The sequence below is a fragment of the Hemibagrus wyckioides genome, linkage group LG05 (genome assembly GCF_019097595.1).
Source record: "Hemibagrus wyckioides isolate EC202008001 linkage group LG05, SWU_Hwy_1.0, whole genome shotgun sequence".
Classification (NCBI taxonomy): Eukaryota; Metazoa; Chordata; class Actinopteri; order Siluriformes; family Bagridae; genus Hemibagrus; species Hemibagrus wyckioides.
This window is the reverse complement of record NC_080714.1, coordinates 1489259-1514059: the sequence shown is the minus strand read 5'-3', so window position 1 is coordinate 1514059 and position 24801 is coordinate 1489259. Positions and strand designations below refer to the sequence as shown.

Sequence of the window (24801 nt, the reverse complement as noted above, 5' to 3'; positions counted from 1 at the left end):
CTGGAGAAGCCACAAAATTCACTCAAGCACAAAGAACACAAAGCTTCACTAAATATCCGGTTGTTTTTTTCCCAGAACACATGGTGTTTCTGCAGCGCTGCAGTTTCACTTCACAAAAAAAAAAAAAAAACCCACAGGACAAGTCTGATTCACTTCCTGCAGGGAGTCGATTCAGAAGTGAATCACTTTCTCATTAGAGTTCATTTGGAAGTGAACAGAGACCGGCTCGCTCAGACCAGCTGTGTTCCACTAGAGAACCTTCACTGAGGTGCACAACACATTCAGAAGAATTCATCACTCAGCGCTGGACTCAGGAGGCCGTGTGTCCTTCAGACGAGAACTTTAATTCACTGTGGAAACCAGCAAACAGGACCTCACCCTGCCGTCACACCACGCTACACACCTGAGCTTCTCTTCAAGCTTCAGTTTCTTCAGGATGGTTTGATGATTTAAGGTCCATGTTCAGTGAACCTCAGAAGCGCTTCATTTCCTCTCCAGAGTGAGTTCACTGTCCTCACAAATGGAAAAATGCAAAGAAACAGGCGTTAAACTTAAACGTTAATTCCTGGTCAGGATCATTAGCTGATGTCACGAAAACATGGCAGCTAGCGTAATTCCTTTCACGTCATTGTCTACTCGCTAGCTTCAGTGTTGTGGAAACGTGTTTTATAAACAATTTTCTGTCGTTTTAATCAAAGTTGAAGATGAAATTCTCTCATTGCCGGAGCACCAGACGGGGTTTGTATCAGAACTCGGCTCTCCGAGTCGATCGTACAGAGGGATGCGGAATCTCGTCACATCGTGAGCCATAACCAGGAGGACAAGCGCGTGAGCTTATCGTGAGATTTCACACACAACAGCTAAACTCATCCTCAGACGCAGAACTGAAACTAGACGGGTTCCAGGAGGAAGTGTCTCCATCACGTCAGCAGGTCTGGGAGAGAGTAATTAAAGGAGCAGTAAAGAAACGTCTGCACTAATTAACCAGAAAGTAAGGAAAGGTTGAAGAGTGAAGTGATGCTCGGCTGTTAGCATCGAAACCCTCGACACATGAGGCGGGAGAAACACTCATTAAATTTTCATCTGCAGGATTAAAGCTCACGCTGTTTACGCTCCAGCTCTCAGACGCGTTAATAATTCAGTCTTCATTGTAAGAAAGAGTGTTTTTGTATTTAATCATTTAATAAAGGTATCATCAGCACACACCGCACGCAGAAACACGGCCGCTGAGCGGCGTCCAGGACACGCCTTCACCCGCAGAGCCACACAGAGTCTGGAGGATTCACTCAGGGGTGCCAATACTTCTGGAGCTAGTCCTGCGTACTGCATGTGAAATACGTGAAGTGAAAGTGTGTGTGTGTTTAGAACACAGCCATCATGCTCTCTACACCTTAAATAAGTACACAGGGGGCAGGATTACAGATTCTGTTCCCGACACCCTACTAAGTGCACTACATAGAGCATAAGATTAGCTACACCCTACTAAGTGCACTACATTAGGGATAAGATGAGCTACACCCTACTAAGTGTATAGGGGTTAAGGTTGTATCTTTTGCGCCCTACACCCTATAAAGTGCACTACATAGGGAAGTCAAGTCAAGAAGCTTTTCTTTTCTTATATTATTTTATTTAAAGTGCACTACATAGAGGATTAAATTAGCTACACCCTACAAAGTGTATAGGGGATAAGATTATAGCTTCTGTGCCCCACACCCTACAAAGTGCACTATATAAGGAATAAGCTTAGCTACACCCTATAAAGTGCACTACATAGGGGATGAAATAATAAAGACAGAATTTTCACTTTCTAGCTGAATGACTAAATCAAAACACCGCATGTAGTGCACTATATGTTCATTTGGGATGAAGCCAGTCCCTCCTTCAGAGGGGCGCACACACACACACGCACGCACTCGCACACACACACACACACACACCCCAGCCCTCCATCCTGCGCGCGCGCGCCTCTGGAGCAGAGTTGCAGGCGCGGTGGTGAGAGTGAGACGCTGCTCCGCTCCTCGCGCTTTGTTTAGAATAATAATAACCTTCATCTCTGTTCTTCTTAAATCTTTATTATTTTCATGAATTTGTTAGTTTCTGATTCAGACATCTTTCGTGTGAAGGTGTTTGGAGCGCGCGCGCGCGCGGGTCATGTCCTGTCCTCTGATACGGATCGCGTTCTTCATCATCGGCATGTTGGGAATCATGTGCAGCGGATCCCGGGATTCTCTTCTTCTTCCTCCTCCTCTTCATCTTCCTCTTAATCAGGAATAAATATTCAATAAATATTTTTTTTTTAAAGAGAAAACTTTACATCAGTACGGATTTATTACACTGGATCCGGATTCCGCGGTGATGAAGAAGATGATGATGAAGATGAAGGGTCCGCGCGCGCTGGATGCTGTTCGGGATTTCTAACATTTTAGAGCGATTTCCGGGTTTGGGAATTTAAAAACAATTAGTAAACATAAAAACATTACAGCTGAGTGTGTGAGATTTGGCTCGCGCTTCCATCATGCGTCTGTATCTGTGCGGCTTCCTGCTGCTGCTGCTGGGTGAGTGAACTTTCTCACGAGTTCCATCATTAACACACACACACACACACACCGCTTATAACGCGGAATAAACACCACTCAGTGCTGTAGACATGCACATGCGTAAGCACGTGTGTGTGTGTGTGTGTGTGTGTGTAAGAGAGAGTCTTACCACCAAATACTCACAAGGATGGAGAGGAAGAAAATGAGAGGAAGATGAGGTATGAAAGATGAAGAAAGGAAGATGAGGAAGATAAGTAAAAGGAGGGGAAGATTAGGAGAGGAAGATGAAGAGAGGAAGATGAGGAGAGGAGGAAGATGAGGAAGATGAAAAAAGGAGGGGAAGATTAGGAGAGGGAGGAGATGAAGATGAGGTATGGAAGAAGAGGAGAGGAAGAAGATGAAGAGAGGGAGATGAAGAGAGGGAGATGAAGAGAGGGAGATGAGGAGAGTTACAAAAGGTTATAAAAATGAGGTGAGAAAGTAGAGGAAGATACGGTATGGAGGATGAAGAGAGAAAGATGAGGAGAGGATGGAGAGAGGAAGGAGGGGAAGATTAAGAGAGTAAGAGAGAATGATGAGGTAAGGAAGATGAGGAGACTTATGAGAGGTGAGGAAGATGAGTAGAGGAAGATGAGTAGAGGAAGATGAGTAGAGGAAGATGAGTAGAGTTACGAGAGGTGAAGAGGATGAGGTGAGGAAGGAGAGGAAGATAAGTAGAGTTATGAGAGGTGAGGAAGATGAGGAGAGGAAGATGAGGAGGATATCTGAGAGGTTTTGACCTTGTGGAGATGTTTGTCAGCTTCATGATGAGTCAGATTCAGTACAGTGTTAATGATCATGAAGGTCCTCAGAAGGATAGTAAAACACACGTGATTTCAGTGTCACATCGTCATCACCGTCAGAAAAGTTAAACCACAGTCCAGTGTGTGTGTGTGCGTGTGTGTGTGTGTGTGTGTGTGTGTGTGTGTGCGTGTGTGTGCATGTGTGTGTGTGTGCGTGTGTGTGTGTGTGTGTGTGTGTGCGTGTGTGCGTGTGTGTGTGTGCGTGTGTGTGTGTGCGTGTGTGTGTGCGTGTGTGTGCGTGTGTGTGCGTGTGTGTGTGTGTGCGTGTGTGTGTGTGTGTGCGTGTGTGTGTGTGTGCGTGTGTGTGTGTGTGTGTGTGTGTGCATGTGTGTGTGTGCGTGTGTGTGTGTTTAATGCTGAGACACTCTGACTGAGCGCAACTATGATCAAGGTCACCCTGCACACTGCAAACACAGCTGATCCATACAGCCTAGGATTAACACTAGTAACACTAACCAGTGTAGAGTTAACATCAGCAGTGTAGAATTAACACTATCAGTGAAGAATTAATATCAAACAGTGTAGAATTAACACTTCCTGTTTAGAATTGTCACCCGCAGTATGAAGTTCACATCAGTAGTGTAGAATTAACACTAGCCATGTAGAAATAATGTTAATAGTGTAGAATTAACACTTTCTGTTTAGAATTGTCACCCGCAGTGTGAATTTAACACTAACCGTGTAGAATTAACACTAAGTGTGTAGAATTAACAAAAACAGTGTAGAATAAACACCAACAGTGTAGAATTAACACTAACTGTGTAGAATTATGACTAACAGTGTAGAATTAACACTAACCATGTGCAGTTTGTTCTGTAGAGTTAAATGAATAATTCAGGTGTTAAGTCATCACTGTAGTGTTGTTTGTAAACAGCAGGTGTTCATTCTGCAGGTCTTTGAGCAGCAGGATGAAGTTAACTAGTGAATTAACACTAACGCTATAATGCTAACTCTTGAAGCAGATGAATTAACACTGCAGTGTAGAGTTAACCAGTAGAGTGTAGAATAGACTTCTACAGACTTGCAGGAAATAAACTGCAGCGTTGCTGAACACCAGGATGTGGAGATGATGTTAGTGTTAATTCAGGATCTTCTGAAGTGTTGAGCTGTTTGATGAAACTCTCAGTGTTGAATGAAATCAGAGAGCGGTGTTAATTCAGCACTCAGTAACTCAACACTGTGAGAGCTGATGGTGTTAATTAGCCAGTGTAAGTTATGGAATTGTGTTAATTCAACACTTAGTTAGTTAACTCGGTGTTTATCAGATTAATCTCACTGTGAGAGTTGAGTGAACACCAGGCGTGACTTCAACACCCGGACTGGTTAGAGTGTTAATTCTGTAACGGTGTTTATAACTGAACACTGTGACTCCAACACTTAAAGACTCTAGGGTTAAGTCCTGCAGTGTGTGTGTGTGTGTGTGTGTGTGGTTGAATTCACTGAAGTCAGTGTTGAGTCAGTCTCTCTCACTTTCACTCTCTCTCTCTCTCTCTCTCTGCCTCTTCCCTTATAAGGACATCAAAGTATAAGTTTTACTACCTACCTACTATTACTCTGAGGTAGACTCGGTATAATGACCTCATCACCCCTCCGACTTTCCCTCGTTCCTTCCTTCCTTTTTCTTTCAGAACCTGTAATGAGGCAGTATTTCTCATAAGGTCTCAGTTATTCCATCACACCTGTCTCACTTTCTGTCTGTCTGACGTTAACAGAGAAAATACAGAGACTCTCTGTTTGTGTCTGTCTGTCTCTCCCTCTCTCTCCTTCTCTCTGTCCATCTTTCTCAGACTCACAGAAAAGAACATTCTGTTCTCTCTCTCTCTCTCTCTCTCTCTCTCTCTCTCTGCTTTTACTCTTTCCATAAATAAATGAAAGTAATGTAATATGTTTTGTAATGCATTGTTCCATCTTTCATTCTGTCCTTCCATCTCTCTTTCTCTCTCTCTCTCTCTCTGTCCATCTGTCCATCCATCTATCCATCTTTCTCCTCCGTATGATATCTGTATCGATTCTCAGACTTTTTTTATCCCTTCACTCGAGCGTATCCTCATCCAGAGCTACTTTTCTGCATCATTATTTATTTATTAGCCCGGACCTGTAGGTGTCACTAGCGCCTCGTTTCCTCTCCTGACTCTTCTTCACGACCTGCAGATGGAGAAGATGAGTTGATTTTTTTTAAGTGTAGAAGTAAGCAGCTTTAGACTCGTGTGGAGTTTAAGAGTTTGACCAGAAATAAACACTCACCATTTTCCCTCTAACTCAACAAGCTAAGATGAGTTGTATAAACTGAATAGGCCACACCCCCTACCTGGGTGACATCATTGTGTGCTCAGGAAACATTTTAGCTTCTGTAATGTACTCGTGTTAATCTATGGACTTTTTGGTCAATACGTCTAAGAGAAAGAGGCGTGGCCACTATGTCAGTAAGTGTAAGAGAAAGAGGTGTGGCTACTGTGTCACTAAGTGTAAGACAAAGAGGTGTGGCTACTGCTTCACTAAGTGTAAGACAAAGAGGTGTGGCCACTGTGTCACTAAGCGTAAGAGAAAGAGGTGTGGCCACTGTGTCAATAAGTGTAAGAGAAAGAGGCGTGGCCTCTGTGTCACTAAGTGAAGAGAAAGAGGCGTGGCTACTTTGTCACAAAGCGTAAAACAAAGAGGCGTGGCAACTGTGTCACTAAGTGAAGAGAAAGAGGCGTGGCTACTGTGTCACAAAGCATAAAACAAAGAGGTGTGGCTACTGTGTTACTAAGTGAATAGAAAGAGGCGTGGCCACTGTGTCAGTACAGGAAGAGAAAGAGGCATGTCCACTGTGTCACTAAGTATAAGAGAAAGAGGTGTGGCTACTATGTCACTAAGTGAAGAGAAAGAGGTGTGGCCACTGTGTGACTAAGTGAAGAGAAAGAGGCATGTCCACTGTTTCACAAAGTGTAAAACAAAATGGTGTGGCTACTGTGTCAGCAAGTAAAGAGAAAGAGGCGTGGCCACTGTGACAGTAAGTGAAAGACAAAGAGGCATGCCTACTGTGTCACTAAGTGAAGAGAAAGAGGCGTGGCCACTGTGTCAGTGAGTGAAGAGAAAGAGGCGTGTCCACTGTGTCACTAAGTGTAAGATAAAGAGGCATGGCTACTATGTCACTAAGTGAAGAGAAAGAGGTGTGTCCACTGTGCCACTAAATGAGGAGAAAGAGGCGTGGCCACTGTGTCACTAAGTTAAGAGAAAGAGGCGTGGCCACTGTGTCACTAAGTTAAGAGAAAGAGGTGTGGCCACTGTGTCACTAAATGAAGAGAAAGAGGCATGGCCACTGTGTCATTAAGTGAAGAGAAAGAGGCGTGGCCACTGTGTCACTAAATGAAGAGAAAGAGGCGTGGTCTTTCTGTCTCTCAGTCTACATGATTGAGGTGTGTCAGATGTGTCTACATCAAAGAGAAAGTCACTACGTCAACGAGAAGGAGGCGTGGCCTTATTACCTGCAAGTCTAAGAGAAGGAGGCGTGGCCTTGTTACCTGCATGTCTAAGAGAAGGAGGCGTGGCCTTGTTACCTGCAAGTCTAAGAGAAGGAGGCGTGGCCTTGTTACCTGCAAGTCTAAGAGAAGGAGGCGTGGCCTTGTTACCTGCAAGTCTAAGAGAAGGAGGCGTGGCCTTGTTACCTGCATGTCTAAGAGAAGGAGGCGTGGCCTTGTTACCTGCAAGTCTAAGAGAAGGAGGCGTGGCCTTGTTACCTGCAAGTCTAAGAGAAGGAGGCGTGGCCTTGTTACCTGCAAGTCTAAGAGAAGGAGGCGTGGCCTTTCTGCTAGTCAGTCAAAAGATACAGTGATGCTACAGATTGACTATGTGAAGTGTTTATTGTGTATAGTGTGTATGAAGTGTGTGAATGGGTTGTGTGTGTGTGTGTGTGAATGGAGCTTGTGTATGGAGTGTGTGTGTGCGTGTGTGTGTGTGTATGGAGTGTGTGTATGGAGTGTGTGTGTATGTAGTGTGTGTGTGTGTGTGTGTGTGTGTGTGGAGTGTGTGTGTGCGTGTGTGTGTGTGAATGGAGCTTGTGTATGGAGTGTGTGCATGAGTGTGTGTGTGTGTGTGTATGCAGCTTGTGTATGGAGTGTGTGTGCATGTGTGTATATGGAGTGTGTGTATATGGAGTGTGTGTGTGTGTGTGTATGGAGTGTGTGTGTGTGTATGGAGTGTGTGTGTGTGTATGGAGTGTGTGTGTATGTGTGTGTATGGAGTGTGTGTGTGTGTGTGTGTATGGAGTGTGTGTGTGTGTATGCAGTGTGTGTGTGTGTGTATGTGTGTGTATGGAGTGTGTGTGTGTGTGTGTGTATGCAGTGTGTGTGTGTGTGTGTGTGTGTGTGTGTATGTGTATGTGTGTGTATGTGTGTGTAAGGAGTGTGTGTGTGTATGTGTGTGTATGGAGTGTGTGTGTATGGAGTGTGTGTGTGTGTGTATGGAGTGTATTAGTGTATGTGTGTGCATGTGAGTGTGTGTATGGAGTGTATTAGTGTATGTGTGTGTGCGTATGGAGTGTGTGTATGGAGTGTATTAGTGTATGTGTGTGCATGTGAGTGTGTGTATGGAGTGTATTAGTGTATGTGTGTGCATGTGAGTGTGTGTATGGAGTGTATGTGTGTGCGTATGGAGTGTGTGTGTGTGTAAGGAGTGTGTGTGTGTATGTGTGTGTATGGAGTGTGTGTGTATGGAGTGTGTGTGTGTATGTGTGTGTGTATGGAGTGTGTGTGTATGGAGTGTGTGTGTGTGTGTATGGAGTGTGTGTGTGTGTGTGTATGGAGTGTGTGTGTATGGAGTGTGTGTGTGTATATGGAGTGTGTGTGTATGGAGTGTGTGTGTATGTGTGTATGTGTGTGTATGGAGTGTGTGTGTATGTGTGTGTATGGAGTGTGTGTGTATGTGTGTATGTGTGTGTATGGAGTGTGTGTGTGTATGGAGTGTGTATGTGTGTATGTGTGTGTATGGGGTGTGTGTGTGTATGGAGTGTGTGTGTGTGTGTATGTGTGTATGTGTGTGTATGGAGTGTGTGTGTATGTGTGTATGTGTGTGTATGGAGTGTGTGTGTGTATGGAGTGTGTGTGTATGTGTGTATGTGTGTGTATGGAGTGTGTGTGTATGTGTGTATGTGTGTGTATGGAGTGTGTGTGTATGTGTGTATGTGTGTGTATGGAGTGTGTGTGTATGTGTGTATGTGTGTGTATGGAGTGTGTGTGTGTATGGAGTGTGTGTGTATGTGTGTATGTGTGTGTATGGAGTGTGTGTGTGTATGGAGTGTGTGTGTATGTGTGTGTATGTAGTGTGTGTGTATGTGTGTGTATGGAGTGTGTGTGTGTATGGAGTGTGTGTGTATGTGTGTATGTGTGTGTATGGAGTGTGTGTGTATGTGTGTATGTGTGTGTATGGAGTGTGTGTGTATGTGTGTATGTGTGTGTATGGAGTGTGTGTGTGTATGGAGTGTGTGTGTATGTGTGTATGTGTGTGTATGGAGTGTTATATTCTTTCATATTCTCCACATTTCTTTTTTTAAACGTTTTTATTTCTGTTTTATCTGCTCTCCTCATCTCTCTCTCCTCTCGTCTCTTCACTTTTTTATCTTTCCTCTCAGCTGTCTTTCATTGAGTAACATGACTTCTTCTATTCTTTTCTTCCATAATTCACTCACATTATCTCTCTCTCTTCTTCTCCATAGACGATCTGTCTGTCTGCGTGTCCTCCTCCTCCTCCTCCTCCTCCTCCTCGTCCTCATCCCCCTCTCCGGACTTTGTGGACTGTATAAGGGCGAGTGAGGAGTGTAACCTGAGTCCTCAGTGCAGCTCTCGTTATCGCATCATGAGGCAGTGCCTTGTGGGTAAAGACTGGAACTCCATGTTGGCCAATAAGGAGTGCCAGGCAGCGCTGGAGGTCCTGCAGGAGACGGCGCTGGTGGAGTGTCGCTGTAAGCGAGGGATGAAGAAGGAGTTACAGTGCCTGCAGAACTACTGGAGCATCCACATGGGCCTGAGTGAAGGTACGCACAGGCTCGCTCGCTAACGTTCTGCTGAGGAGAAACACTGCCTTTTTCTTCTTTCCTTTTCTTCTCTCTTTAATTACATTCTCTCTGCTCTTCTTCTTCTTCTTCTTCTTCTTTTTCCCTTTTGTTCCTTTTGTGCTTGTGGAGCCGTGAATCTTAGACTGGGCTTGTTAAATATTTTCCAGCTGAGAGCTTCTTCATGAATTTTTACCTCATTAGTGTGAGATGAAATTGGTTTCGGTGTTAAACAAATAAACACAAATATATTTCCTCTTTAGCTCGTGTGATGCTCACGCCGCGGATGCTAACTGACTTTTCAGGGAAAAAAGACAGCTACAGCAGGAGTCTCTCGAGGATGTCATCACTTGCAAACAATGGTGATCAGTGATTGGTCAGTTAAAATAAATATCTGGTGAAATGCCCCTCAAACACAGTTACCTCACATGAGAAGACGTACACTATATTGCCAAAAGTATTGGGACACCCCTCCAGATCATTGAGTTCAGGTGTTGTTTTTCAGGGGTTTGGGCTCCGCCCCTTAGTTCCAGTGAAAGGAACTCTTAATGCTTCAGCTTCATACCAAGACATTTTGGACAATTTCATGCTCTTTGTGGGAACAGTTTGGGGATGACCCCTTCCTGTTCCAACATGACTGCACACCAGTGACCAAAGCAAGGTCCATAAAGACATGGATGAGTGAGTTTGGTGTGGAGGAACTTGACTGGCCTGCACAGAGTCCTGACCTCAACCCCACAGAACACCTTTGGGATGAATTAGAGCGGAGACTGTGAGCCTGACCTTCTCGTCCAACATCAGTGCCTGACCTCACAAATGGGCTTCTAGAGGAACGGTCAAAAATTCCCATAAACACACTCCTAAACCTTGTGGAAAGCCTTCCCAGAAGAGTTGAAGCTGTTATAGCTGTAAAGGGCGGGACAACTCCATATTACATTCATGTGCAGGTAAAGGTAGATGTCCCAAAACTTTTGGCAATATAGTGTATGTCGGTTGTCTACCTCAGTCACACTGTTCATCAGTTCGCTCCCCTGAGAATCCAGGGCATTTGTTTTTGAGTTTTTTATCAATAACACGCCTGACTTTGAGCGTGCACATGCAGTGGATTTGATGCGTGTAGCGTTTACTCTCATGCCCCATGGTTATGGATTTCATTCCAGACTGCAGTGTATAGTGTTTGATTGATTGACCTGGTTTCGCTGACTCTCATGTACACAATACTCTCTGTGTTTAGTCAGACACTCATATATACATCTGTGAGTATGGTTTAAAACGTAGTTTATTGCATCAGTTACAATAACTGACTCACTTAAAAATCAAAGAAATGCATCTTAGTAAAAATGATTCACTGATTCAAACAGTAGCATGTTGGACAAAAATTAAAAGTATAACTGACTGATTCACTGATTCATAATCTGACTCGTAAGATGTGAGAAGACTGAATCTCAATAATGACCAAAAGATTTGCTGACCACAGATAATTACAGGCTTTAACATATCATCTGACTGATTCATTCACATTGGTGAATCGTTCAAAAAGACTGAATCATTGGTGAAGGAAACACTGCAGTTCTCTACGTTCGTTTATCTGCCCATCCCCCACTCTTTCTGTCCATCTGTCTTATATCCGTCACTCTCTGTTTGACTAATTGCTCAGTTTTGCTAATTATTTCCATGAAGCAGCTTCTAATCAGGATTTATGTGATATCAGGGAACATGTGTGACTCCTCCATCAGATTCCTCCACATCCTCACTGAGGAACTGATTAGCATGCTTCACCAGGACACAATGGAAATTTCACCAATTTGGTAAACAATCGTTTGTTAATTGCTCCTCTTGTTGTGATAATTATTAACGAATAAACTCGTTTTTTTGGCGGGGTTTGAGATGTCATAACAAGTGTTCTGTAATTATTATAATTAAGTGGCAGAATGTTGACAGTGTCAGTGAACCCCAGCGTTTTCCTGTGTGTATGAGTCTGTCCAACCAGTGTTTACTCTCTTAAATTCCATATCCATCCATCCATCCATCCATCCATCCATCCATCCAAGTATGTACATAATTCCATTCATCCTTTAATTCATTCTGTCATCTGTCCTCCACCATCCATCCATCCATCCATCCATCCATCTATCCTGCCCTTTATTTATTCACTCTTTAATCCCCAAATGCATTTAATCATTTATCACTTACTGCCTCCCTTCATCCATTTATCAGTCCATCCCTCCATCCATCCGCTAATCTACCTTCTGATCTAATATCCATCTCCATCTATCTATTTTTCAATTCTGCTCCTCCATTAACACACACCTGTCCTTTCATCCATGTCTACCACCTGGTAATCGAGCCAGCACAGAGTGTGTGTGTGTGTGTGTGTGTGTGTGTGTGTGTGTCCGCATGCTTTTTATTCCACCTGAATTTGTACTCTTCTCTTCTGGCATCAAAATAACAGTCTAAGGCCTTGACACAGAATAATTGCTTTTTGCATTGAATGAGCTCGAGAGCACACACACGCACACACACACACACACACACACACACACACACACACACATGTGAGCATGCACTCACACACACACACACACACGCACACACACACACACACACATGTGAGCATGCACTCACACACACACACACATACACACATGTGAGCATGCACTCACACACACACACATGTGAGCATGCACTCACACACACACACACACACACGCACACACACACACACACACACACACACACACGTGAGCATGCACTCACACACACACACACACACACACACGTGAGCATGCACTCACACACACACACACACACGTGAGCACGCACTGACACACACACACACGTAAGCATGCGCGCACACACACACACACACACACACATGTGAGTATGCACACACACACACACATATGAGCACACACGTTAGCACACTGACACACACACACACACACAGTTATTTGAAATGTGTTGGACTTCATCTATACATCATTTTCTAATCAATGCTTCCACCTGTCCAAATTTTCTTCAGTTCATCCATCCATCCATCCATCCATCTTTTCTTTTATCCATGTACCTACCTATAAGAATGTGAATTCTATAACATCTATCCATCTCAGTCCTCTTACTCCGTTTCCTACCTGTCTCTCTATTAATCAACTGCTCTCACTATTACTCCATCCATCCATCCATCCATCCATCCATCCATCTATTCATGTTTGAACCCAAATTCTATACCTCCATCTTTTCTCTCTTCTCGTAGTCCTCTACATGTGTATATTAAACATTGTAGAATGAACCAGAAGTGGAACTTTCTGCTGTGTGCACTGCAGCTCCACACACACACACACACACACACACACACAGCTTGGCTGTTTCTGTGTTACTTGTGCAGAACCTGGAGTAATGAATTGAGCTGCAGTGAAGCAGGATTTAGTTAAGGTGAAGTAAATGGAGTTTGGCGTGAAGGTCCTTCTGCCATCTGCTCACAGATAAACTGTGTGTGAACGAGGGAACACTCGCAAAACACTGCAGGAAAGAACGAGAGATGGACAGATTAGACGAGTGTCAGTTTTTAATATGAGGACCCCAATTTCACTCCACCCTGACTCCATCCATCCATCCATCCATATTGTACATTCATTCATTTATTCACCCAGCACTCACCTATCCACTTTGTCCATCCATCTTTCTATCCATCCATACATCTATTCACCCATCCATTTATACTGTACATCCATTCATTCATCCGATCATCTGTCCACCCTATCTATCCATCTATCCTACCATCTATTTTCACTTTTATTCTCCACATTCAATCTTTTGTCTCCAACACGCTGCCATCCATCCATACCTCTTCATCCACCCTCCTTTATTCTGTTCATCCTTGAACAGTTACAAATATTTATTCATTAATTTACACACCTCATAGGTTTTAATTTATCTATCCATCTCATCTTTCATAATCTTCATCCCACCTTCAATTCCATACTTCTGTCTAGTCCATTTTATCAGGCTTCTACTTTTAATTATTCAGCCTTTTATCTATCTGGCCATCCATCCATCCATCCACCCACCCATGCACCCATCCACCCGCTTCCCCAACCACCCATCCACCCACCCATCTATCCATTCATTTATTCATGTTTGAACCCAAACTCTATACCTCCATCTTTTCTCTCTTCTCGTAGTCCTCTACATGTGTATATTAAACATTGCAGAATGAACCAGAAGTGGAACTTTCTGCTGTGTGCACTGCAGCTCCATCCATCCATCCATCCATCCATCCAATCCACCCATCCATTTCCCCTATATTTATTTGTTCTTCCATTAAATCACCAACAATCTAGCTGTTCAGCTGTTCATGTTCATCTGTTCTTCCCACCATCCATCCATACATCCATCCATTCCATCATCTATCCAGCCATTCCTCCAGCTACATCTTTCCATCCATCTTCTATCCAGCTCCATCTTTCTATTCATCGTCTATCCAGCTCCATCATTCTTTCTTGCCTTTCTATACATTTATCCACCAATGTCCCTTTAGACATCTTTCACTCCATTACCCATCCATCATTCACATACTTTCCTCTGTTTATCCATCCATCCATCCATCCATCCATCCATCCATCCATCCATCTATCCAGACAGTTACTCATCCGTCTACAGTTCTCTCTGTAACTGAACCTTTGTCTTATCTGTTCACCAATAATCCTTCCATCACCATCCTTCATCTCTCCATCTCTCCTCCTCTAGTGCATCCATCCCTCCGTCCCCATACTGAGAGACTCTAAGCTGTGTGATGGAGAAGGCAGAGAAACACAAAGCTGTAGATCATGGATTTATACATTATCACTCTGTATCACTGTTTTCTTTTCACTTTAATACGTCGTTTTCACGTTTATTCACTCGCACGTTTATTCAGACATCACTGTCTCGCTCCTCTTCAGTCAAATGTCACTTAACAACCTTGAGTCGGACATCATCCCGGTTCCCATGGCTACACGTCTCTATTCGTCTGATAAATATGTTTTTCAACCTTGTTGAAATTAACCGGCTGCAGCTCTGGTTCTCATAAGAGAGAAAACTGACTGGCTGAATGGAATGTTTGTGTGAATTAGCAACATGGCTAATTTTCCAGTTTGACATGTGTGAGAGTGCTCCATGCGAAAGGTCATCGCTGTATCAGATTCACACTCGCTGCGAGAGCTGATGCCTTTCTCTGTGTCAGAAATCGACAGACATATCATTACAGGGTACAGCGTTTCACTCTGCGCTAATCTGCTAGCGTCTAATCCTCACAGCCTCAGATCTTCATGCTCAATATGTTCAAGTCCAATCTGTCAACCACAGGGCTGTGTTCCAATACTGTTTTTAACTCACCCAGGGTTTGTATATTGTTTGTATACTTCCCCTTGATATTTGTGAGAACAGCAAAAAGACTAGTTGAAGTAAAATGTAAAAAAAAAGATCATAGCTTTGATTACTAAAGCCGTGAACTTACTCCGTAGCTGTGATATGAAACACAGCCATGTTCACTAGATAGGGTCAGTAGTGTACAGCTGCTCAGTGTTCACTGTGTTGAACAAAGTGTTAAACAGGTCTCACTTACTTCTGAGGTGAGGAGGTTTATTAACTGAGGGTTAATAAACCTCCACATTCACAGTGGAGTGAAGCAGGAGGAGTCTACATCACTGAGTGCTGACTAACTGAATGAGTCGTGTTTACACCACACCTAGAGTGCAGTGGGGTAGTGGTGGAGCTTTAGGGTGTAGTGCTGTAGAGTGTAGTGATGTAGATGTAGGGTGTATGGAGTAGTGGTGTAGGATGTAGTAGTGTAGATGTGAGCTGTGGGGTAAATCTAGAGTCTCACAGGGTGGTAATAAAGGTGTACGGTGTAGGGTGTAGTGGTGTAGGGTGTAGATGGGGTAAATCCAGAGTCTTCCTCAGTGGTAATAAAGGTGTATGGTGTAGGGTGTAGATGGGTGTTGATGTAGGGTGTAGGGTGTAGATGGGTGTTGATGTAGGGTGTAGGGTGTAGATGGGTGTTGATGTAGGGTGTAGTGTAGGGTGTAGTGTGTAGATGTAGGGTGTACTGTGTGGTGGTATAGGGTGTAGGGTGTAGTGTGTGGTGGTGTAGTGTGTGGTGTGTGGTGGTATAGGGTGTAGATGGGTGTAGAGTGCGGGCTGGTGGTGGCTCAGGTGGTTAAGGCTCTGGGTTGTTGACCGGAAGATCGGGGTTCAAGCCCCAGCCCCACCAAGTTGCCACTGTTGGCCCTTAACTCTCTCTGTTCCAGGGGTGCTGTATCATGGCTGACCCTGCTCTCTGACCCCAACCTCCAAGGATCGGATATGCAAAGAAAGAATTTCACTGTGCTATGTGTAGGGAGTAGTGGTGTAGGGTGTAGGGTGTAGATGGGGTAAATCCAGAGTCTCCCTCAGGGACAACAGAGGTTCAGCCTGCAGCTTTGTTGAGGGTCTGCTCCTCCTCACGCTGGAACACAGAGGAGCTCTGACGCTGATTAGATGCTGATCCTGGTACTCCCTCACCCGTGTGAACACAGTCAATTCACTTTCATCCCTCAGCATGTCCACAGTCTACACAGAGCCGTGAGCATCCCAGCATGTGCACGAGAAGCAGCCATGCGTTCGAGAACATCTGCGTTTCTGTAGCGTGAAGATGTCTGAAGACGTGAATCAGCAGCAGGAACAGATGCCTGTGAAAACTAAATCACAGAAAAATGAAGACCAGCTGGCTGTGTGCACTGAGAGAAACGTTTAAACACAAATCCATAAAACACGGCAGGATGTGGAGAGTAAAGAGATTTACGGAAGGAGTCTCCAGTACCAGAGTTATGTACAGAAGCTACAAAGTGTAGAACTTTTAAATCCTGGGAAAATTGAATCCAGGAGCTAAAAGTCAGCGAGAGTTAATGAGCGGAACATCTCATCCATCTCAGGTGAGACTCCGAGAAAGGTGGATATTTTACCGAATCCACTGCATCTGAGCTGAGAGGGACACGTTGTGTTAGTTCTTTTGTCCAAAATGTCCTTTCAGTAGTGTCTTACTACACACACACACACACAATTCAATTCCATTAGAAAAAGCAATCAGCTCAATCACACTCACAACCTCGAAACAAATCATATTAATATCAGCGATTAAAATTGATCATGCCGAGAGGCGGTATTAGTCCTGCCAGGCCGCTCTGTCCAAACCGCGGACATTTATGACATCGTAGAAATAAATAGTAAATATTCTCTGGAGACAAACGTCTGTATGGAGGTGTGTCCATCCGGCATCACAGCAGGACACAGAGTGTGGATCAGAGCTGAAGATCTGAGACGGAGAACTGAATGTGTCACGATGCTGAGGTTCTCCTCGACTCACTTCACATGGAGTAAACTGTCCTCTCATTGGTCAGAAGGCGCATGTTTCTGTGTCTGGTCAGCAGCTCTGTGTCGCTTTCTTTATCTCAGGGTTTCATCTGGACCTCAGTGCTTCAGAGAAGATCCAGTTTAACATCTAAAAGATCTACCAGACACATTAACTTACGATTCATGTAGTTGTTAGCTAACCAAACACAGTCTGTAGCACATTTCCCATCATGCACTGCTTTACAGGTCACTTTGTTGGTCCTCACCTGAGCGAAGTGCCCCAGAGTCTAACCTCAACAAAATGACTGGCGCCCCCTTGAGTTCTGCTGGTGTATCCCAGAGTTAGTTATTACCTTTAGTTATTAACTAAACACGCTTCAAATGATCTCTGCTTCTGCTCTCGGCCAATCGGAACCGGACTCATTAGTGACGAGAGCTGGTGTGTTAGAGACCCGATGATCTCACAGAGCTTCCTCATCTTCTCACCAAGCTTCAGAGAGATTTAACGCTCCAGAGAGATGCATCGTGGGTAAAGAACAGCAGCTGTTCCCCACAGGGCCGTGAGCGAGCTCAGCCTGGGAGGATTAAATGGAGCCGAAGACGCGAGAGCTGATTAACCGAGCCGCTCGGCCTCATCACAAATCTCCTATTCGCCTCAATTTGCTGCCAAAGAAAAAGCAGACAATGACGAAAGATTTCAATTAAACGGATTCGGCGGAGGTTACTGAGGAATCGATAAATTAGAGCCGAACGGCGCGCAGCGGGTGGCAGTGATTACGTTTATTAAAAGAGCAGCGAGCAAATATTTTACATAAATCTTGTTGACGTGAACGTTTGTGTGTTTCTCATTGCGCAGCAAATAATAAAACCTGCAAGAGCGTTTCTGTCAGATTCGCCACCTGATGAATGATGAGCTGAGTTTTCTCAAAAAAACAAAACAAAGAAACTCGCCTTTTAGCAGCAGCTCCGTCTCCACGGCAACCAAGATTTACACATAGTGTATAGTGTTTGTTGTGTAGTGTGCAGTGTGTATTGTGCAGTGTGTATTGTGTAATGTGTATTGTGCAGTGTGTATTGCATAGTGTGTAATGTGTAGTGTGTATTGTGCAGTGTGTATTATGTAGTGTATATTGTGTAGTGTGTAATGTGCAGTGTGTATTGTGTAGTGTGTAATGTGTATTGTGCAGTGTGTAGTGTGTAGTGTGCAACGTGTATTGTGTAGTGTGCGTGTATTGTGCAATGTGTATTGTATAGTGTGTATTGGGTAGTGTGTATTATGTAGTGTATATTGTGTAGTGTGTAATGTGCAGTGTGTATTGTGTAGTGTGTAATGTGTATTGTGCAGTGTGTAGTGTAGTGTGCGTGTATTGTGCAATGTGTATTGTATAGTGTGTATTGGGTAGTGTGTATTATGTAGTGTATATTGTGTAGTGTGTAATGTGCAGTGTGTATTGTGTAGTGTGTAATGTGTATTGTGCAGTGTGTAGTGTGTAGTGTGCAACGTGTATTGTGTAGTGTGCGTGTATTGTGCAATGTGTATTGTATAGTGTGTATTGTGTAGTGTGTATTATGTAGTGTATATTGTGTAGTGTGTAATGTGCAGTGTGTATTGTGTAATGTGTATTGTGCAGTGTGTAGTGTGTAGTGTGCAACGTGTATTGTGTATTGTGTAGTGTGCGTGTATTGTGCAATGTGTATTGTATAGTGTGTATTGTGTAGTGTGTAGTGTGCGTGTATTGTGCAGTGTGTAATGTGTAGTGTGTATTGTGTAGTGTGCAGTGTGTAATGTGTAGTGTGTATTGTGTAGTGTGTATTGTGTAGTGTGTAACGTGTAGTGTGTAGTGTGTATTGTGTAGTGTGTAATGTGTAGTGTGTATTGTGTAGTGTGTAACGTGTATTGTGTAGTGTGTAATGTGTAGTGTGTATTGTGTAGTGTGTAACGTGTATTGTGTAGTGTGTAGTGTGTATTGTGTAGTGTGTATTGTGTAGTGTGTAGTGTGTAATGTGTAGTGTGTAGTGTGTAGTGTGTATTGTGTAGTGTGTATTGTGTAGTGTGTATTGTGTATTGTGTAGTGTGTAATGTGTAGTGTGTATTGTGTAGTGTGCAGTGTGTATTGTGTAGTGTGTATTGTGTATTGTGTAGTGTGTAGTGTGTATTGTGTAGTGTGTAATGTGTATTGTGCAGTGTGCAATGTGTAGTGTGTAATGTGTAGTGTGTAACGTGTATTGTGCAGTGTGTATTGTGTAGTGTGTATTGTGTAGTGTGTATTGTGTATTGTGTAGTGTGTAATGTGTAGTGTGTATTGTGTAGTGTGCAGTGTGTATTGTGTAGTGTGTATTGTGTATTGTGTAGTGTGTAGTGTGTATTGTGTAGTGTGTAATGTGTATTGTGCAGTGTGCAATGTGTAGTGTGTATTGTGTAGTGTGCAGTGTGTAATGTGTATTGTGTAGTGTGTAATGTGTAGTGTGTATTGTGTAGTGTGCAGTGTGTAATGTGTAGTGTGTATTGTGTAGTGTGTAACGTGTATTGTGTAGTGTGTAGTGTGTATTGTGTAGTGTGTATTGTGTAGTGTGTAGTGTGTATTGTGTAGTGTGTAGTGTGTATTGTGTAGTGTGTAATGTGTAGTGTGTATTGTGTAGTGTGTAGTGTGTATTGTGTAGTGTGTAATGTGTAGTGTGTAACGTGTATTGTGCAGTGTGTATTGTGTAGTGTGTATTGTGTAGTGTGTATTGTGTATTGTGTATTGTGTAGTGTGTAGTGTGTATTGTGTAGTGTGTAATGTGTAGTGTGTAACGTGTATTGTGCAGTGTGTATTGTGTAGTGTGTATTGTGTAGTGTGTATTGTGTAATGTGTAGTGTGTATTGTGTAGTGTGCAGTGTGTATTGTGTAGTGTGTATTGTGTAGTGTGTAGTGTGTATTGTGTAGTGTGTAATGTGTATTGTGCAGTGTGCAATGTGTAGTGTGTATTGTGTAGTGTGCAGTGTGTAATGTGTATTGTGTAGTGTGTAATGTGTATTGTGCAGTGTGTATTGTGTAGTGTGTAACGTGTAGTGTGTATTGTGTATTGTGTAGTGTGTAGTGTGTAACATGTAGTGTGTATTGTGTAGTGTGTAACGTGTATTGTGTAGTGTGTAATGTGTAGTGTGTATTGTGTAGTGTGTAACGTGTATTGTGTATTGTGTAGTGTGTATTGTGTAGTGTGTAATGTGTAGTGTGTATTGTGTAGTGTGTATTGTGTATTGTGTAGTGTGTAGTGTGTAACGTGTAGTGTGTAGTGTGTATTGTGTAGTGTGTAGTGTGTAACGTGTAGTGTGTAGTGTGTATTGTGTATTGTGTAGTGTGTAGTGTGTAACGTGTAGTGTGTAGTGTGTATTGTGTAGTGTGTAACGTGTATTGTGTAGTGTGTAATGTGTAGTGTGTATTGTGTAGTGTGTAACGTGTATTGTGTGGTGTGTAGTGTGTATTGTGTAGTGTGTATTGTGTAGTGTGTAATGTGTAGTGTGTATTGTGTAGTGTGTATTGTGTATTGTGTAGTGTGTAACGTGTAGTGTGTAGTGTGTAATGTGTATTGTGCAGTGTGCAATGTGTAGTGTGTATTGTGTAGTGTGTATTGTGTATTGTGTAGTGTGTAGTGTGTATTGTGTAGTGTGCAATGTGTATTGTGCAGTGTGCAATGTGTAGTGTGTATTGTGTAGTGTGCAGTGTGTAATGTGTAGTGTGTATTGTGTATTGTGTAGTGTGCAGTGTGTAATGTGTAGTGTGTATTGTGTAGTGTGTAATGTGTAGTGTGTATTGTGTAGTGTGTAATGTGTAGTGTGTATTGTGTAGTGTGTAATGTGTATTGTGCAGTGTGTAATGTGTAGTGTGTATTGTGTAGTGTGCAGTGTGTAATGTGTAGTGTGTAACATGTAGTGTGTATTGTGTATTGTGTATTGTGTAGTGTGTAATGTGTAGTGTGCAGTGTGTAATGTGTAGTGTGTAACGTGTATTGTGTAGTGTGTATTGTGTAGTGTGTAATGTGTAGTGTGCAGTGTGTAGTGTGCAGTGTGTATTGTGTAGTGTGTAATGTGTGGTGTGTATTGTGTAGTGTGCAGTGTGTATTGTGTAGTGTGTAATGTGCACACTATTGTGTAGTGTGTATTGTGTAGTGTGTAATGTGTGGTGTGTATTGTGTAGTGTGTATTGTGTAGTGTGTATTATGTATTGTGTAGTGTGCAGTGTGTAGTGTGTAGTGTGTATTGTGTAGTGTGCAGTGTGTATTGTGTAGTGTGTATTGTGTAGTGTGTATTGTGCAGTGTGTATTATGTATTGTGTAGTGTGTAGTGTGTAGTGTGTAGTGTGCAGTGTGTAGTGTGCAGGGTGTAGTGTGCAGTGTGCAGTGTGCAGGGTGTAGTGTGTAGTGTGCAGGGTGTAGTGTGTAGTGTGCAGTGTGTAGTGTGCAGGGTGTAGTGTGCAGTGTGTAGTGTGTAGTGTGTAGTGTGCAGTGTGCAGTGTGTAGTGTGTAGTATGCAGTGTGTATAGTGTAGTGTGTGGTGTGCAGGGTGTAGTGTGTAGTGTGCAGTGTGCAGTGTGTAGTGTGTAGTGTGCAGTGTGCAGTGTGTAGTGTGTAGTGTGCAGGGTGTAGTGTGCAGTGTGCAGGGTGTAGTGTGCAGGGTGTAGTGTGCAGGGTGTAGTGTGTAGTGTGCAGGGTGTAGTGTGCAGTGTGTAGTGTGCAGGGTGTAGTGTGTAGTGTGCAGGGTGTAGTGTGTAGTGTGCAGTGTGTAGTGTGCAGGGTGTAGTGTGCAGTGTGCAGGGTGTAGTGTGCAGTGTGTAGTGTGTAGTGTGCAGGGTGTAGTGTGCAGTGTGCAAGGTGTAGTGTGCAGGGTGTAGTGTGCAGGGTGTAGTGTGTAGTGTGCAGGGTGTAGTGTGTAGTGTGCAGGGTGTAGTGTGTAGTGTGCAGGGTGTAGTGTGCAGTGTGTAGTGTGCAGGGTGTAGTGTGCAGTGTGTAGTGTGCAGGGTGTAGTGTGCAGGGTGTAGTGTGTAGTGTGCAGGGTGTAGTGTGCAGGGTGTAGTGTGTAGTGTGCAGGGTGTAGTGTGTAGTGTGCAGGGTGTAGTGTGCAGTGTGTAGTGTGCAGGGTGTAGTGTGCAGTGTGTAGTGTGCAGGGTGTAGTGTGTAGTGTGTAGTGTGCAGGGTGTAGTGTGTAGTGTGCAGGGTGTAGTGTGTAGTGTGTAGTGTGCAGTGTGTAGTGTGCAGGGTGTAGTGTGTAGTGTGCAGGGTGTAGTGTGCAGGGTGTAGTGTGTAGTGTGTAGTGTGTAGTGTGCAGGGTGTAGTGTGTAGTGTGTAGTGTGTAGTGTGCAGGGTGTAGTGTGTAGTGTGTAGTGTGCAGTGTGTAGTGTGCAGGGTGTAGTGTGTAGTGTGCAGGGTCTAGTGTGCAGTGTGTAGTGTGCAGGGTGTAGTGTGTAGTGTGCAGGGTGTAGTGTGTAGTGTGCAGGGTGTAGTGTGTAGTGTGCAGGGTGTAGTGTGCAGGGTGTAGTGTGCAGGGTGTAGTGTGTAGTGTGCAGTGTGTAGTGTGCAGGGTGTAGTGTGTAGTGTGTAGTGTGCAGGGTGTAGTGTGTAGTGTGCAGGGTGTAGTGTGTAGTGTGCAGGGTGTAGTGTGCAGGGTGTAGTGTGTAGTGTGCAGGGTGTAGTGTGTAGTGTCTAGTGTGCAGGGTGTAGTGTGTAGTGTGCAGGGTGTAGTGTGTAGTGTGCAGGGTGTAGTGTGTAGTGTGCAGGGTGTAGTGTGCAGTGTGTAGTGTGCAGGGTGTAGTGTGTAGTGTGTAGTGTGCAGTGTGTAGTGTGCAGGGTGTAGTGTGTAGTGTGCAGTGTGTAGTGTGCAGGGTGTAGTGTGTAGTGTGCAGGGTGTAGTGTGCAGGGTGTAGTGTGCAGTGTGTAGTGTGCAGGGTGTAGTGTGTAGTGTGCAGGGTGTAGTGTGCAGGGTGTAGTGTGTAGTGTGCAGGGTGTAGTGTGTAGTGTGCAGGGTGTAGTGTGCAGTGTGTAGTGTGCAGGGTGTAGTGTGTAGTGTGCAGGGTGTAGTGTGTAGTGTGCAGGGTGTAGTGTGTAGTGTGCAGGGTGCAGGGTGTAGTGTGTAGTGTGCAGGGTGTAGTGTGTAGTGTGCAGGGTGTAGTGTGTAGTGTGCAGGGTGTAGTGTGCAGGGTGTAGTGTGTAGTGTGTAGTGTGTAGTGTGCAGGGTGTAGTGTGTAGTGTGCAGGGTGTAGTGTGCAGGGTGTAGTGTGTAGTGTGCAGGGTGTAGTGTGCAGGGTGTAGTGTGTAGTGTGCAGGGTGTAGTGTGCAGGGTGTAGTGTGTAGTGTGTAGTGTGCAGGGTGTAGTGTGTAGTGTGTAGTGTGCAGGGTGTAGTGTGCAGGGTGTAGTGTGTAGTGTGCAGGGTGTAGTGTGCAGGGTGTAGTGTGCAGGGTGTAGTGTGCAGGGTGTAGTGTGTAGTGTGTAGTGTGCAGGGTGTAGTGTGTAGTGTGCAGGGTGTAGTGTGTAGTGTGCAGGGTGTAGTGTGTAGTGTGTAGTGTGTAGTGTGCAGGGTGTAGTGTGTAGTGTGTAGTGTGCAGGGTGTAGTGTGTAGTGTGCAGGGTGTAGTGTGCAGTGTGTAGTGTGCAGTGTGTATTGTGTAGTGTGTAGTGTGCAGTGTGTAGTGTGTAGTGTGTAGTGTGTAGTGTGTAGTGTGCAGTGTGTAGTGTGTAGTGTGTAGTGTGCAGTGTGCAGTGTGTAGTGTGCAGGGTGTAGTGTGTAGTGTGTAGTGTGCAGTGTGTAGTGTGCAGTGTGTAGTGTGTAGTGTGCAGTGTGTAGTGTGTAGTGTGTAGTGTGTAGTGTGCAGTGTGTAGTGTGTAGTGTGCAGTGTGTAGTGTGCAGTGTGTAGTGTGCAGTGTGTAGTGTGCAGTGTGTAGTGTGTAGTGTGTAGTGTGCAGTGTGTAGTGTGCAGTGTGTAGTGTGCAGTGTGTAGTGTGTAGTGTGCAGTGTGTAGTGTGTAGTGTGCAGGGTGTAGTGTGCAGTGTGTAGTGTGTAGTGTGCAGTTTGTAGTGTGCAGGGTGTAGTGTGTAGTGTGTAGTGTGCAGGGTGTAGTGTGCAGTGTGCAGGGTGTAGTGTGCAGGGTGTATTGTGTAGTGTGCAGGGTGTAGTGTGCAGGGTGTAGTGTGCAGGGTGTAGTGTGTAGTGTGTAGTGTGTAATGTGTAGTGTGTAGTGTGTATTGTGTATTGTGTAGTGTGTAATGTGTAGTGTGCAGTGTGTAGTGTGCAGTGTGTAGTGTGTAGTGTGCAGTGTGTAGTGTGTAGTGTGCAGTGTGTAGTGTGTAGTGTGCAGTGTGTAGTGTGTAGTGTGCAGTGTGTAGTGTGTAGTGTGTAGTGTGTAGTATGCAGTGTGTAGTGTGCAGTGTGTAGTGTGTAGTGTGTAGTATGCAGTGTGTAGTGTGCAGTGTGTAGTGTGCAGTGTGTAGTGTGTAGTGTGCAGTGTGTAGTGTGCAGTGTGTAGTGTGCAGTGTGTAGTGTGCAGTGTGCAGGGTGTAGTGTGTAGTGTGTAGTGTGTAGTGTGTAGTATGCAGTGTGTAGTGTGCAGTGTGTAGTGTGTAGTGTGTAGTGTGCAGGGTGTAGTGTGCAGTGTGTAGTGTGCAGGGTGTAGTGTGTAGTGTGTAGTGTGCAGGGTGTAGTGTGTAGTGTGCAGGGTGTAGTGTGTAGTGTGTAGTGTGCAGGGTGTAGTGTGTAGTGTGTAGTGTGTAGTGTGCAGGGTGTAGTGTGCAGTGTGTAGTGTGTAGTGTGTAGTGTGCAGGGTGTAGTGTGTAGTGTGCAGTGTGCAGTGTGTAGTGTGTAGTGTGCAGTGTGTAGTGTGTAGTGTGTAGTGTGCAGTGTGTAGTGTGCAGTGTGTAGTGTGTAGTGTGTAGTGTGTAGTGTGCAGTGTGTAGTGTGTAGTGTGTAGTGTGCAGTGTGTAGTGTGTAGTGTGCAGTGTGTAGTGTGCAGTGTGTAGTGTGTAGTGTGTAGTGTGCAGTGTGTAGTGTGCAGTGTGT

General features: G+C 44.3%; 1 protein-coding gene across 1 annotated transcript in view; it reads left to right on the top strand.

Annotated features, from left to right (window-relative positions):
- The first annotated feature begins 215 nt into the window (after positions 1–215).
- The window catches only part of gfra2a (GDNF family receptor alpha 2a), an 80884-nt gene continuing 56298 nt past the window's right edge, over positions 216–24801 (top strand). The window contains exons 1-2 of the mRNA XM_058389940.1: positions 216–2555; positions 9072–9389. Coding sequence (XP_058245923.1) covers positions 2516–2555; positions 9072–9389 — 358 coding nt within the window. The 5' untranslated portion in view covers positions 216–2515. The remainder of the gene's footprint in view (positions 2556–9071; positions 9390–24801) is intronic.